This window comes from Salmo salar, chromosome 04, assembly GCF_965601325.2.
Source record: "Salmo salar chromosome 04, fSalSal1, whole genome shotgun sequence".
Classification (NCBI taxonomy): domain Eukaryota; kingdom Metazoa; phylum Chordata; class Actinopteri; order Salmoniformes; family Salmonidae; genus Salmo; species Salmo salar.
The window spans coordinates 15,710,336-15,726,606 of NC_138294.1; the positions used below are offsets into that span (position 1 = coordinate 15,710,336).

At 44.3% G+C, this 16,271-nt stretch overlaps 1 protein-coding gene across 1 annotated transcript in view; it reads left to right on the top strand.

Annotated features, from left to right (window-relative positions):
• The first annotated feature begins 3,409 nt into the window (after positions 1-3,409).
• LOC106602199 (zeta-sarcoglycan) overlaps positions 3,410-16,271 on the top strand; it is a 298,123-nt gene continuing 285,261 nt past the window's right edge. The window contains exon 1 of the mRNA XM_045716437.2: positions 3,410-4,339. Coding sequence (XP_045572393.1) covers positions 4,301-4,339 — 39 coding nt within the window. The 5' untranslated portion in view covers positions 3,410-4,300. The remainder of the gene's footprint in view (positions 4,340-16,271) is intronic.

The following is a 16,271-nucleotide window of genomic DNA, read 5'->3' on the forward strand; positions in this document are numbered from 1 at the left end:
TGCATCCAGTCTGGAACTAACAGGACCCTGAACAGCTTCTACCCACAAGCCATAAGACTAATAAATAGTTAAACAAATAGCTACCCAGAATATCTATATTGACCCTCTTTGCACTAACTATTCTGGCTCATCACCAGTGGTGTAAAGTACTTAATAAGTAAAAATACTTTAAAGTACTACTTAAATCGTTTTTTGGGGTATGTGTACTTTACTTTACTATTTATATTTTGGACAACTTTTACTTTTACTTCACTACATTCCTAAAGAAAATAATGTACTTTTTACTCCATACACTTTCCCTGACACCCAATAGTACTAGTTACATTGTGAATGCTTAGCAGGACAGGAAAATGGTCCAATTCATGCACTTATCAAGAGAACATCCCTGGTCATCTCTACTGCCTCTGATCTGATGGACTCACTAAACCAAATGCTTCCTTTGTAAATTAGGTCTGAGTGTTGTAGTGTGTCCTGGCTATCTATAAATAAAATAAAATGTCTGGTTTGCTTAATATAAGGAATTTGAAATTATTTATACTTTTACTTTTGGTACTTAAGAATATTTTAGCAATTGCATTTACTTTTGATACTTAAGTATATTTAAAACCAAATACTTTTAGACTTTTACTTAAGTGGTATTTTACTGTGTGAATTTCACTTTTACTTGAGTTATTTTCTATTAACATTTACATTTTACATTTACGTCATTTAGCAGACGCTCTTATCCAAAGCGACTTACAAAAGGTATCTTTACTTTTACTCAGGTATGACAATTGAGTATTTTTTCCACCACTGCTCATCATGTACGCTGCTGCTACTGTTTATTATCTATCCTGTTGACTGGTCACTTCACCCCTACCTATAGGTACGTATCTACCTCAATTACCTTGTACCCCTGCACATTGACTCGCTACTGGTACCCAGCCTTGTGTATATAACCAAGTTATCACTACTCATTGTGTATTTATTCTTTGTGTTATTATTTTTTTCTATATTTTCTTTCTGCAATCTTGGGTGGCCGTAAGTAATTATTTGACTGTTAGTCTGCACCTGTTGTTTAAAAAGCACGTGACAAATAACATTTGAGAAGAGAAGAGAGACAGAGAGTAAGAGACGATGCGAGAGGCGTTTCATAGGGAATCGCAACTTCAAAAGTAATCTGCATGTCGAATTATTTTTAACGTTACTTTTACCATCCCATTAATTGCAGTGACATTGCTAACAGACACTAACCAGTCATTCGTTTACTATTCCCTCTCCAAAGTGTAAATATTTTGCAGTAGCTGTTCCGCTGTCTACCGATGGAGGACCGTGCTGAATTGAGCACACATGCAGAAGGCAACACTGACTCAGATTTCAAGGAATCTGCTGGATAATGGGGAGATAGATGGGGGATGAATGGATGACTGGACGAAACAGACTAACACAGGGTAAACACAGCGTACTCATCTAGAGAAATACCTCACAATGATGTAGCATTTTGAGGGTGATTGAGGCAATGTAAAATATATGCTAAACCTGAAATATAACAAAAAATTCACAGAATGAATCAGAGTTTATAAGGCCATAGCATTGCTTATGTTTCTGTGAATTAAGGTAATAAAAACGATTTATTAACGTATGCATTTGATCATAAATACCTAACTTGTATTGCATCCCAAAGGCTATAATCCCATTGAACAAAACAAGCTCCACATCTTTTCCAGTGATGGCAACAATAGTGTTATCAAATAGTTAGATATATGCATGAATTAAAGTCAATGCGCCGTGAAAGAAACTGCACATGTAACGCTCTTGTTAAAAGACATCATTCATGCATGCATTAATGGTCGGGGAGCAACGTAAACATGCAAACAAACTGTCTGGCGGGCATAGTTGCAATTTACCCTTAATGTCACCGTGGTTTGGTTATTGCATTGTCTATCTGTGATGGCATCTGGAATAAAGATCTATCCTACTACAGTGTCTTTATTGAGTGTTTCCACACGAAACCCAGTCAAAAAAGTACCATGATATTTGGGATTTTCACGAAATGTAATCCATAGAATAGTTCTTTGAAGGAAGGATTGTTACCAAACTGTATATTTTACATGGATAATTGAGAAATTGTTTATTTAAATACTTTTTTTCTATGGCATATTTATACAGTTTTGTTGCATATTTATTATACTTCTTAAAGACTCCATAGTGTTTAATCTGTATGTGCTTCTCTGGCTACAAAGCAAACATTTGTGTCATATGAAGCTTTGCCGCTTGTTCTGTAATATAAATAGTATTTAGATTTCAATAACTTTAACATTAATGTAGCCTAATAATTGGGCAGTGCGTTCTGTCTTTCCCTCGCGCGCGCTCTCTCTCTCTCTCTCTCTCTCTCTCTCTCTCTCTCTCTCTCTCTCTCTCTCTCTCTCTCTCACACACACACACACACACACTGTCGAATGATTTATGTAACATTACTGTGCATCTCATTACTGTGAGCCATCTGAGAAAATCATGCCAAGATTTGTGGTACAGCGGGTTGATGCATGAACCCCATTTATCTAGGACACATCACCTGGCTACTTCATTACTAACACACACACACACACACACACACACACACACACACACACACACACACACACACACAAACCGACGAACGTAGAAAAGCGCGCGCACGAATGATGAGCTCTTTCTCTCTCACACACACACGCACACACACACCACACGCACAGACACACGCACAACACACGCACACACAGCAAGGACGCTAAACCTGCCACATCATGTCCATTTACTAGCGGGCTGTAAAAACTTGCGTCCCAGACGAGATGGAGCTCGAGATGAGCTGATGTCACTTCAGCTCGAGCTGCCACAGCGCGCTCATTCGAGGTCATGTTCTCTAATAAAAGCGGGTCCCGTAAAATGATTAATTACAGAGTGGCACAGAATCAGAAAAAGGCCCCGGTGGTAGAAAGCCTCGTATTCATTAAGATGATACCATATCCAGTGACTGTGCTGTGACTGGCTTCTATTCTATTCTGGGGATGTGGACACCCTTGATAAATGTCCCTCTCTTCATAAGGCTTGTCTCGGTCTGCTAATGACTTACTTGTCCGGAATGAACACTAAATGGATTGTGATCACAAAGCTACGCTTTGCAGCGTGCTCCGCTCATGTCTGTTCCCACTGGGCACAGACGTCACATCAACGTGTATTCCACGTTGGTTCAACGTAATAACATTGCAAACGACTTGGAAACAACGTTGATTCAACCAGAGTGCCCAGTGGGATATATGGAATGTCATCCGTTTTGCTAATTAAAAGTTAAACAGCACTGCGGTTCAGCAGTGATGGCATGCGCTCAGGAAGCCCGCTGATGGGCTTCTCCACACTCATTGGTAGCTTTAGGACCCCAGGGGAAGGCTGACAAACAGGGCTGCAGGGGCAGAGACAGTTTGCTGTCTGGGAGAGGTGAAAACTCCACTAATTTCTTAAGTCAGAGCCGTGGGAAAGATACAGTCATCTGGTGGCGGTGAACCGTAACGCACGGCGACGGGAAAGAAACTGCGCGGCCAGAGAAACTCGACCTGCACTCAACATTTTCCTTCCTTGGGAGAACAGATACGTATCTCTATCGCTCTTTCTCGCCCCTCCCTTCACCTTCTCTCATAGACTGTCTAAGATACAGCGTCTGAATTCAGATGCAGTGCACTTCCAAGGCGAGCATCAGCATCACTACAGCGACTCTGGCTCGGATAAAATCGGAAGAGCGCGTTATCGTCCTCGGTTATTTTCGATTCATCTAGTTGATTAGACCACCACCCCACCCCACCCCCACACACACTCCCCCCATATCACCCCAATACATCAGTCGTCGGAATTATAGCTGCCTCCCTACAGCTCTCCCCCTTGGCTTCCCCTTTCTTCAAACCGAACAGAATTGATGTGTATTTGCCGCATGAGGACGTCCAAGCATTGGAACTCAGTTGCTGGGGTTGCAGCAATTCAGCCTGCCGCTTGCTCCGCGCCGGAGACATGAATCTACCATAACGGAATTCGCGTTCCCTTTCAAAATCGGAGAAATCAAAACTGTTTGTTTTCCGCCTCATGGGGCTTACATTTCGTTTCTGCTGGTCAGTAACTGCCGTCAAGTGAATAGCTGTTATCGTCATCGCTTCAATTCCAAACTGGAGGAGTCGTGATCAACGGGAATGAAATTGAGAAAATCGTCCGCGGGTTGGAGGACGGGGCTGAGTTTAGGTCGGGAACTACGAGTCTAGATATTAACAACTTTGTGCGCAAGACTTTCTCTTTCTATATGGACCGATCAACATCACTGGATATCGAGGCTCTGAAGGTAGGTAGACTACGTGCACACGAAAATTAGTGCTTATGTGGAGGGGGGGGGGGGGGGGGGTCCTTCGCTGTGTGGTGATGGGTGCCGCGGTGCCCGACGCTTGTTACACAAGCCAGTGCCGTTGTGTGGTGGAGAGTCAAAATTTGTGCGTGGGGTGCATCTCAATATGTAAGTTGTTGCAGCCATGGTGTTCTCTCTCAGCTGTGTGATACATTCCACTGTCCACATTGGGGATTTAGAATGCATTAAGGTTGAACCGTCTCGAACGTGTTGGGAGCTGCTCTGTTTTGCGGGGAATATGTGTAATGAGCTCTCTCTCTCTCTCTCTGTCTTCTCTCGCTCTCTCTCTCTCTGTCTCTCTCTCTCTGTCTCTCTATCTCTGTCTGTCTGTCTGTCTGTCTCTCTCTGTCTCTCTCTCTGTCTCTCTGTCTCTGTGTCTCTGTCTCTCTCCCTGTGTCTGTCTCTCTCTCTGTGTGTGTCTCTCTCTCTCTCTCTCTGTCTCTCTGTCTCTCTCTCTCTGTGTCTGTCTCTCTCTGTATACCCCACTCACCACCTGCGTCCCCTCATGTTCAGTGTTCAATAATAGGATATCCTCTGGGAAGAGTTCCCTCTTGCTCATCGTCTTAATTTATAGGCGCCAAATAGTAGTCTGTGTTGTAAAACATGGGGAATGAAAACAAATCAAATCAGATTGCGTGCTATCAACATGTCCATGTTATGAAGGACAAGTGTGCTGTTGGAGTTGAAATGGTGCGTATGAGAACATATGGACCGAATGGTGCCCAGTTTGCGCGCCGATTTGTAAACATACGTGTCAAGTACAAATCAATAAATCTGTATCAGAATTGGGATGCCTGTGTAAACGCAACTTTAGCGACCCAGCAAGCACTGTCATCACACTGACATGTAACCTAGCGCCTGCGTGCACACAGAATTCCAATCCGCCGTTCGGAGGCCATTTGGTAGGGTATCGATCCGCGGCTGAAAAGAGACCCGGGACTATTTTGACGCCCCATTTAAATCAGGGAGCTGGAGCTGTACCCAGGTCGGCCAGCTGTCTGGCGATTGGTTTCATTGATCGAACCGATGATTGCATAGATCAGACAATCGACGGGAATGAATACATTGTGTCTGGTTGTTGAAGTTTTGATGATGCTCTAATATTCCACATTAGTTAGTGCAGGTCCCTGACCAGTCCCATATGTTAGGCTAACGGTTGCAATCATCCTGACTACTTTTCCCGTTCATGAATGTTAATTTGAAGTTGACATGGATTGGTTTGTTTGAGCTTTTAAGCCTCGAATTAGTATTGGTTGAATTTACAGGATAATATTGTGCATATTCGCGCACCACACGTGTCAAATGTTCCCATTTTGTCAAATGTATTTCAATCAAACAAATGTATTTATAAAGCCTTTTTTACATCAAGCAATGCAGATGTAGAAGTACCATTGGTGAGGAAAGGTCATCATTCCGATATCCATAGTTGGTTTATTTTTTATTTATTTGGCAAATAGTTCAAAAGCATGGCCTTAATGGCCATCACTAATGTGCACTTTAAAATAGAGTCCCATGGGATAATAAGCAATAAAGTATTTGGAAGTCATCCAAGAGGCAAAAAAAAGAGGAATTGGCCCATGATGACATGCTGGCCTGGGTTTGTGTGGCAGTACTATTTCGCCACCATCCTCTGTGCCCATAGCTTCCCAAACTCGTTCTTTGGGACCCCAAGTGTTGCACATTTTGGTTTTTGCCCTAGCACTACACAGCTGGTTCAAATAATCATCAGGCTTTGATCATTTGAATCAGCTGTGTAGTGTTAGGGCAAGACCCAAAACGTGCACCACTCGGGGTCCCGAGGACCGAGTTGGGGAAACCCTGCCATAGCCTGCCACAGTAGGCGAGGGTATTATACTGTAGCTAAAGATCTGCACAATCATAACCCTCAATAGAGGAAACCCACTGGTATTATACTGTAGCTAAAGATCTGCACAATCATAACCCTCAATAGAGGAAACCCACTGGTATTATACTGTAGCTAAAGATCTGCACAATCATAACCCTCAATAGAGGAAACCCACTGTGTCACAACGTCCACAGAAGGTGGCGCCTCTCCTCAGTCGGGCGGCGCTCGGCGGTCGTCGTCGCCGGCCTACTAGCTGCCACCGATCTGTGTTTCAGTGTCTGTTAGTTATGTCTGTTTTTTGATTGCACCTGTTTCGTGTTTGTCATTAGTGGGGGTGTATTTAGTCTGTCTGTGTTTAGTTAGGATTCGTGCGGGATTGTTCTTTGTTACATGTGGTGTTATATTGTTTGGGTTACGACTTATTGTATAGGCATTAGGGTTGCCGGGCTGCGCCCCGTCTACCTTTTGAGCGGAGCCTCTGTTAGTCTTTTTTGACTGTTGTGCTCCCAGCCGTATATGGATTTTGCCCTTGGATTTATTAAATCAAGTTTGTTCCAACGGACCTCAGTCTCCTGCGCTTGACTCACCCTTAAACTGTTCTATCCGCCCGTGACACACTGGTATTATACTGTAGCTAAAGATCTGCACAATCATAACCCTCAATAGAGGAAACCCACTTATGTTGGCAAACTGAGCCTTGGTTTGACTAGCTAGTTCACCTCTCCCTCCCTCTCTTAATCTGTCCATCCCTCTCTTCTTCCCTGGAAGGATAAGGCTGCCATGAGACTAAGCCTGCATCCCAGATGGCACCCTGTTCCCTTTATGCCATTATATAGGGTATCGAGATGCACCCTAACCGTGGGTTGTTTTCTGGAGTAGTGGTCCCTAAACTTTAGTGCTAGATGACCTGCCTATTGTCGTTTTTGTTTTGTGACCCACCTGTTTTTCTAGCCCAGACCCAATGGCCTTGAGCTTGCCTATATGGAGGGGTCAACCACTTGACCATTTGAAAACACTCAATCTTGTAACCTGTATTCACAAAGTGTCTCGAAGTAGGTTCACTGATCTAGGATCAGGTCCACCCTTGTCTACTTAGTGTAATCTAAAAGGCAACACTGATCCTGGAACAGCACTTTACTCTGAGACGGTTTGTAAGTAAGGCCCCAGGGGGCCTGATATTGATTCGAAGCTGTATTCTATTATCACTTAGATTCATTAGGGCATAGCACACACTAGGCCCGGCGCAGTCAGAACATTAGAACATTATTGAATTAGCATTAGCGTGTGTAATTAACGTGTCATGGGCTATTGTTTGGACGGAAGTGGTATACGCGGTAATTGAACCGAGGGAGGGGCAAAGAGGACTCTGAAAGAAGGCGTGGCTTGAAGAGTAGAGGAGATAATAAGCTAAGCGAACAGTGGCGGCATCTTAGCGGGGAGGGGAGTCATGGCGATATAGTCTAATTACAGTACCAATTCTGCTTAGCTTCTTATCCCCAGGCAAATGTGTCAGTTAAACTCAGAGTTGATAAGATTATTCCCCGTCTCTCCTTCTTCATCTAAACTGCAAAGAAAGTGCAATTCAATTTACTGGAAAGCTTTCAGAGATGGATACCCCGGGAAGCAGAGCACTTCAAACAGAGAGTGTCCTGTTCCAAAGGAAATGGAAACGCTTGCTAATGAATCAGAGCAGATTGAAACCAATGGGATATTTGAGCGATATTGACTTTTAGTCACAGCAGCATCATATATTGCCTGATTTTAGGATTGGTTATCTGAACTTGACCTTTGTGGGGTCACATTATAGTTGATAGAACGTCACTGGTCAATCCTCATCATGATTGGCAGCTGCTGTGGAAGAGGGGTTAAGATGACGTCTAGGAATTGGTGATGCGGCCAATCCAAACAGTATCCATCGGCGCTTACAGCGGGCTTAAAACTATTGTTTTTCCTACAGCTATAAAATAGTTTGAGTAATATTTGCCTGTGTACTACTCTGTGTTTGTCTTTACATTTCCTGGGTCCTGACTCGAGTTCCATCTGACTAAGTCTTGCCGGCTGACTCTGGGGGTGAGTCTGTCTCCTCCATCCATTCTATACTTAATTAACTGCGACAGCCCTAAAAGGGCACTCCGATTACAACATTGGCTTCAGCTACATGTACAGCAGCGCCGAGTATCAAATGATTAATATATATTTGCAGAGGAGGAAACCGTTGTGTAGAACATTTCCCGTGGATAGCCTTCAGCGTGTGCTTGGGAACGGCAGGCAATTTGCCCGTGTTGTGTGTGTGTGTGCACAGGTGTCGAGACGTTAAACACCTGGCGACGGCAGGAAAAGGTTAACGCCGCACAAGGGGCTTTGTTCCGGATTACCGGATACAATTTCGACATAATGAACTAAGTGATGCAAAAGTTATTGAGGTATAAAATGCGGCATTACACTAGTACAGGCCCTGATGCATCCTACTGCGATGTTTTCCCTTTCTTTAGTTCTCCACTCCAAACCTGCTTGCTGGCTGCCTCCTCCTCTCTTATTACAGATGAAATGGAGAAAAGCTTTAATAGTTGTTTAATTTACACCATTAATCACCCTGTTATGCTATTACTGCTCACATTATTACTGCAATCTTCCAAGAAGCGTTTTTATAATTGCTTCCATTGTTCTAGTAGGGGTGGCCATGGAAACGATGAGACTGCTTGCTTACTGTAGAGTTAGTAACTGGGCCCAGGAACAGTAGGAAGACCGAGGCAGTCTAAAGCAACGAGCATTTATCATTTCCCATTCGGACAAATTCCGCAAACTAATCTCTCCTTCAGCCACGTGTTTGCCTGTATTTTACCCTCTATGCGGACTGACATTGGTTGTCTAGTGCAGTGACACAATCTGTCAAGTTGATGTACAGTTGAAGTCGGAAGTTTACATACACGTTAGTCAAATACATTTAAACTCAGTTATCCACAATTCCTGACATTTAATCCAAGTAAAAATTAGGATTAGGATCACCACTTTATTTTAAGAATGTGAAATGTCAGAATAATAGTAGAGAGAATGATTTATTTCAGCTTTTATTTCTTTCATCACATTCCCAGTGGGTCAGAAGTTTACATACACTTAATTAGTATTTGGTAGCATCGCCTTTAAATTGTTTAACTTGGGTCAAACGTTTCGGGTAGCCTTCCACAAGTGTCCCACAATAAATTGGGTGAATTCTGGCCCATTCCTCCTGTCAGAGCTGGTGTAACTGAGTTGTGTGTAGGCCTCCTTGCTCGCACACGCTTTTTCAGGTCTGCCTACAAATTTTCTATTGGATTGAGGTCAGGGTTTTGTGATGGCCACTCCAATACCTTGACTTTGTTGTCCTTTAGCCATTTTGCCACAACTTTGGAAGTATGCTTGGGGTCATTGTCCATTTGAAAGACCCATTTGTGACCAAGCTTTAACTTCCTGATTGATGTCTTGAGATGTTGCTTCAATATATCCACATAATTTTCCTACCTCATGATGCCATCTATTTTGTGAAGTGCACCAGTCCATCTTGCAGCAAAGCACCCTCACAACATGATGCTGCCACCCCCGTGCTTCACGGTTGAGATGGTGTTCTTTGGCTTGCAAGCCTCCCCCTTTTTCTTCCAAACATAACAATGGTCATTATGGCCAAACAGTTCTATTTTTGTTACATCAGACCCGAGGACATTTCTCCAAAAAGTACGATCTTTGTCCCCATGTGCAGTTGCAAACCGTAGTCAGGCTTTTTTATGGCGGTTTTGGAGCAGTGGCTTCTTCCTTGCTGAGCGGCCTTTCAGGTTATGACGATATAGGACTCATTTTACTGTGGATATAGATACTTTTGTACCTGTTTCCTCCAGCATCTTCACAAAGTCCTTTGCTGTTGTTCTGGGATTGATTGGCACTTTTCGCACAAAAGTACGTTCCTCTCTAGGAGACAGAACGCGTCTCCTTCCTGAGCGGTATGACGGCTGTGTGGTCCCATGGTGTTAATACTTGCGTACTATTGTTTGTACAGATGAACGTGGTACCTTCAGGCATTTGGAAATTGCTCCCAAGGATGAACCAGACTTGTAGAGGTCTACAATTTTTTTCGCTGATTTCTTTTGATTTTCCCATGATTTCAAGCAAAGAGGCACTGAGTTTGAAGGTAGGCCTTGAAATACATTCACAGGTACACCTCCAATTGACTCAAATTGTGTCAATTAGCCTATCAGAAGCTTCTACAGCCATGACATCATTTTCGTGAATATTCCAAGCTGTTTAACGGCACAGTCAACTTAATGTATGTCAATTTCTGATCCATTGGAATTGCGATACAGTGAATTATAAGTGAAATAATCTGTTTGTAAACAATTGTTGGAAAAATTACTTGTGTCATGGACAAAATAGATGTCCGAACTGACTTGCCAAAACTGTAGTTTGCTAACAAGAAATTTGTGGAGTGGTTGAAAAACGAGTTTCAATGACTCCAACATAAGTGTATGTAAACTTCCGACTTCAACTGTATAGTCAGGTTGATAAAGCCTTACATGGGTTTGGCGATCTTCCCGACTATGACCTAGGTAGTTGACCGAGCGACGTGCATCCTCTTGAGACGGCCATACTTACCGGCTAATAGAGAGTGATGGTTGATCCTAGCAGCAGTCAGTCAAGCTGCAGGAGGCCCCGGGGGCATTGGTGAGTAAACACTTTGGTTCACACACTACAAACACTGAAGCCAAGCCATGCATAAGGGAGCACATGTTGAACTCTGCTCCCTCCCTCCTCCCCGCGGTTCCGCCGCTCTGACAAGTTAATAACAGTCAGATCTCAGGCCCGGCTGTGGCTGAGGAGCATAGGGGGACTGGCAACTGCGCTCCCACTCAAGGGCGCTACTGACACCTCATCATGAGTCAAATGGAGTGGGATTGGCGGTGAGGGGGCGAGGCGGCCCGCGCTGGCGTAAAGTGAGGAGTGCGGCAGCTCGAGAATGACGGACGAGTCGGGGTGATTGAAAGAGCGAAGGGAGAAGAGGGCCTCTCCTGCCTCACACTTTTCTCTAGGTTTTTGGAGTGAGACGATGCGGGGACAAGAGAGGGGATGTGACACGCCTCAGAGCAACTAAGGGATGATGGAGTGACTGACAGTGCAGCCACTTAGTCAGGGTCAGGATCATGGTTGGGGATGAGACTTGACCAAGACAAAGTAAACCTTGTCTGAGCCAGAACGGCCCATAGGGCAGGAGCTTGTCTCATCTTTCTGTAGCGGGAGGATATGTATTGGCATTTGTTAGGATCCCCACACTCCTCCTTGTGTCCAAAACAATTACATCACAACAAAACAGCCTACATCATAAATAGCACAATACATCATACAATAATTATTACATCATTCCTCAATCATTACACATTTAGAATACAAAATGTACAATACAATACAATACAATAATATTACAATGCTTTTTATTGGACAAGTTTAGGTAGTCCCTCCCTTTTCAGTACGCTTTCTTCCATTTGGTTCCTAATGAATGTGACCCATGTCCAGACAAAACCAGGTTCAGAGACAGGTCTGGTGGTCTGGATCAGGGATATTGTTCAGTAAAAAAATAACAACGTGAATGAAGTCTCTGGGGTATTCGTTTTTTTCCTTCTGCTTGAATAAATTCACATTTTCATCGATTCAATCAGCCCAACTATGTTTACTGTCATACCAAATCCAATATCACCGGAGACCCATTAAAAGACAAATTGTGTTTTTGCATAATCGCAGATCATTTCCGGAGGTTGGTTTTTGATTGAACGTGACCTTAGATCCAACCTAATCAAGACTCCTGAAGTCCCTCTGTACTGAAGCATCAGGGAGGAAATGTCAAAGCACATTGGTCTGGCTAACGTCCAAGTACTCAGTGAGGATGTCTGGTCCCCCCGTCTACTCCCCGTCCACTTCCCTCCCTCCCACCACATAGTCTGTTTACGCCGACCTGGGTTTATTATTTTCATGTGGTTGTGATTCAGACGTTGACTTTCTGAGCTGTCTTGGCTGTGTTTGTGTGGCCATGTTTGATGTGCTTTGTTGTCCTTTGTGTTGTACGTTTCACACCTCCGTGATTCTGCCGCTCGTCGCCTCGCCAATGTCCTGAGAATATTCCAGCGACTTGAAAAAGGACTTTATTTGTTTCCGCGTTTGCGCTGCTATTCAAAATTCCCGACAGGCTTTGAAAGCTCTTTGTCAACCAATGTCAAGGCGGTGTGACAACAAATTGCGTTGTCAGAAATGACAGACATCGCTAAAGGAAAAACAAATAGATGAAAGCCAAGACTTGTTTCCGTTTATTATTTAATTTGTTAGACTTTTTTTCCAGACCTGCTTCTCCACGAAGAAAGAATACATATATTTTTTTCCAAATAATTTTAAATCATCTTTTCAATCCGTCCCTTTATTGGATAACAATAATGGTTTTGTGTAGTGGTTGGAAGGACATTGACGAAAATTGTTGCTACCAACTCCACATACAGTTTAGTCTTTCCTGAGCATGTTACCTGGTCAGGAAAACTCCAGGCCCCAGTTATAGCTAGGACCAGGTATAGGTAGGACCAGATCAAGGGGCATGTGTGTGAGTGTGTGTGTGTGTGTGTGTGTGTGTGTGTGTGTGAGCACAACGCACCAACCTCTGTTCATAGACAACATATACGCATTCTCCTCTCCAGTCCCCCACCACCCACGAGCCATAATCACATAGCCCACTTTAAACCGATCTCAAGTTATCTCTCAAAAAGCCAAGTTTTCCTATTGGACAATAAGAAGGAAGGAAAGAATAGAGACTATTTTTCTAAAAGAACAGTGTAATAGATATTTTATTGGTCCTTGTGAAGGGCAGCGCTGCTCAGCTCGGCTTGACATAGCTGCAGAAATAGTTTTATCTTCTTCCCCATTCAGCCTATTGATTCTCTCCACCAACATGAAAGGCATTGTGCTGGCTGTGGTGCTTTCATGTTTCTGTTCTGCATAGCTCTGTATCTGTATGCCTCTGTATTTAAACCCCAGCAACACGGACATATTCTGTAACACTGCTATACATTTCCCCTCAGTAGGAACTGCACAAATTCTATGGGCTGGTTTTCCTGGACCCAGATTATTTTCATTAAACCTGGTCCTGGACTAAACATTAATCCAAATGGAAAATCTCCATTGAAAATGCATGACTAATGTTAATCTGGGTCCAGGAAACCGGCTTGGTAGGTTCACTGGGTTTTCGTCCAATGGTGTATCCGTTCCATCTGGCGCCGTTGGTACGTTGGAGCGGTTCCGTTCAGGGGTATGCCTGTTCCGTTCTATTTCTAGTTACTTGATGCAGCACATTAGGTTTTAATGACCTCGTAAGCCCTGGATAACTCCGTTAGATAAACGCAGTGGATACGGAGATAACATTCCGTTATGATTTATTCACAAAGTGGCATGCAGTCATTCGTAGTGCTGCACTTCAGTGTAGCTCAGTTCGTTCTCTCACTTCTCGCCCGTTCTCTGCACCCACTGCCAGTCAAGGTGACTTACAGAAAGCTCCTCACGAGGAGATAAAATGGTTGCCATTTATCCAGGCGCATGCCATTATAGCCAGGGTCTGAGCTGCATTAGGCAGATTCTTCTCAAGGGCATTATAACAGCAGCGGTGACAGTTACACATCCGCGAGGAAGCGCGACATATCCACAACAACGACAGCTACTACTCTCAGCGACTGTTACGGTGCTAGCCAGAGAGACATTTTATCCCTCGGGCTGAGCTTCAAGAACTGTTCCAACACCGTGGAGGTAGTTCATCCTGGATCAAACTGCAACCCGTTAGAAAGCAATGATGCCTTATGTATTCTAGTAAACATACCAGGGTGCATATCTATTGGTAAAGTGTGATCATCGTTCAACATACGACTGTGAGCACTGAGAGGGACATGGAGGGAGAGATGTGATGGAGGGAGATTGAAGATGGAAAGTCAGAGAGAGATTGGCGACGGAGGGAGAGAATGAGAGAGAGAGAGAGAGAGAGAGAGAGGAGGGTTTACATGGGCGAGGGAATGAGATGGGTTGATGGAGGGAGAGTGAATGAGGGAGAGATGAGAGGGAGAGAATGAGATGGAAGAGAGAGCGAGAGAATGAGATGGGTTGATGGAGGGAGAGTGGATGAGAGAGGGAGGAAGGATAGAGTTGCATCAGCCTGGGTATTGTCAGCAGTCACACTTGTCAGCAGTGCTCTGATCTCATCTGGCTGATTACCTCTGTGCCATTGCCTTTGAAGCCTGGAGAGACAGACAGACGGGAAGACAGACGGCTGCTTTCCTACCACACTTTCCTGTCATCCTCCAATCCGTCATGTATTTTCTTTGAGGGGCACAGTGTTCACATCACGTCCAGACCCTCTCCCTTCTGGGTAGCACAGGTCGACGCTACACGGGTCTGATTGGGGATTGCACGTGGGGAGGGGAGAGGAGGGAGAGGAGAGACAGAGGCCAGTGTGAGGAAGATGCTTGTCTCAGACAGTCAGTGTGTCCAGGATCAGTAGCGGTGTCTGAAATGGGCCATTGTCAATAGTAGTACATAGTGTGGTATTTCAGACACAACCAGCGTGTCTCAGTAGTCCAACAGGGTTCTAATCCTCATCACAGTGGTCTGGTCCAGTCCACTGATTGTCTCTCTCTGTTAGTCATTACGCCTGATACACACTCACAGCCCCGATCCACACACCTGATCTGCCCAGCTTAGTGATTACAGGAACACTGTCTCAGACAACCCTGGTGATGCTGCAGTAGAGCACAGGTAATGTGATGGAGAGAGAAGGAGAGAAGGGAGGGAGAGAAGGAAGGGAGGGAGAGTGGGGAGGGAGGGAGAGTTTGGAGGGAGGGAGAGTGGGGAAGGAGAGAAGGGAGGGAGAGTGGGAAGGGAAAGAATACAGTATGTTGGTTGGTGAGAGAGGCAGGAGAGGTGAGTGAAAGACGGAGAGAGAGATAGAATATGTGGGAAGAAAAAGTGAGTGTGAAAATGAGAGGAGGGAGCAGGAATGTCAGATGGTAAGAGGGGAAGGAGGTAAGAAGTGAGGGAAAGAGGGGGAGAGAGGGAGGGAGAGAAAGCATCGGCCCAGCATTGTTGCCTGTGTGTAGAGGCAGGCAGCCCAAAAAAAGCACAGTGTCACCCTGTTGCTTAGAGACAGATGGTCCCCCCACCCGCATGGGGTGAAACGGGGGCCAGGGTGGAGAGAGGGGAGGGAGGAAGGGGGAGAGGAGGAGTGGGGAGAGCACCTTGGGGAGGAGAGGGGAGGGCATTGTGGGATAGGGCAGGAGGAGATGTTTATTTATTTTCTATTTTGTACTTGAACTATTTGCACATCGTTACAACACTGTAGATAGACATAATATGACATTTGAAATGTCTTTAATTTTTTGGAACTTATGAGAGCGTAATGTTTACTGTTCATTTTTTATTGTTCATTTCACTTTTGTTTATCTATTTCACTTGCTTTGACAATGTAAACATACAGTGCATTTGGAAAGTTTTCAGGCCCCTTGACCTTTTCCACATTTTGTTATGTTAGTCTTCTTCTAAAATGGATTACATCGTTTTTTTCCCCTCATCTACCTACACATAATACCCCATAATGACAAAGCAGAAACAGGTATTTATTTATTTTTGCTAATTTCTTAAAAATAAAAACTGAAATGTCACATTTACATAACTATTCAGACCCTTTAGTTAGTACTTTGTTGAAGCACCTTTGGAAATGATTACAGACTTGAGTCTTCTTGGGTATGACGCTACAAGCTTGGCACACCTGTATTTGGGGAGTTTCTCCCATTCTTCTCTGCAGATCCTCTCAAGCTCTGTCAGGTTGGATGGGGAGCGTCGCTGCACAGCTATTTTCAGGTCTCTCCAGAGATGTTCGATCGGGTTCAAGTCCGGGCTCTGGCTGGGCCACTCAAGGACATTCAGAGACGTGTCCCCAAAGCCACTCCTGCGGTGCCTTGGCTGTATGCTTAGGGTCGTTGTCCTGTT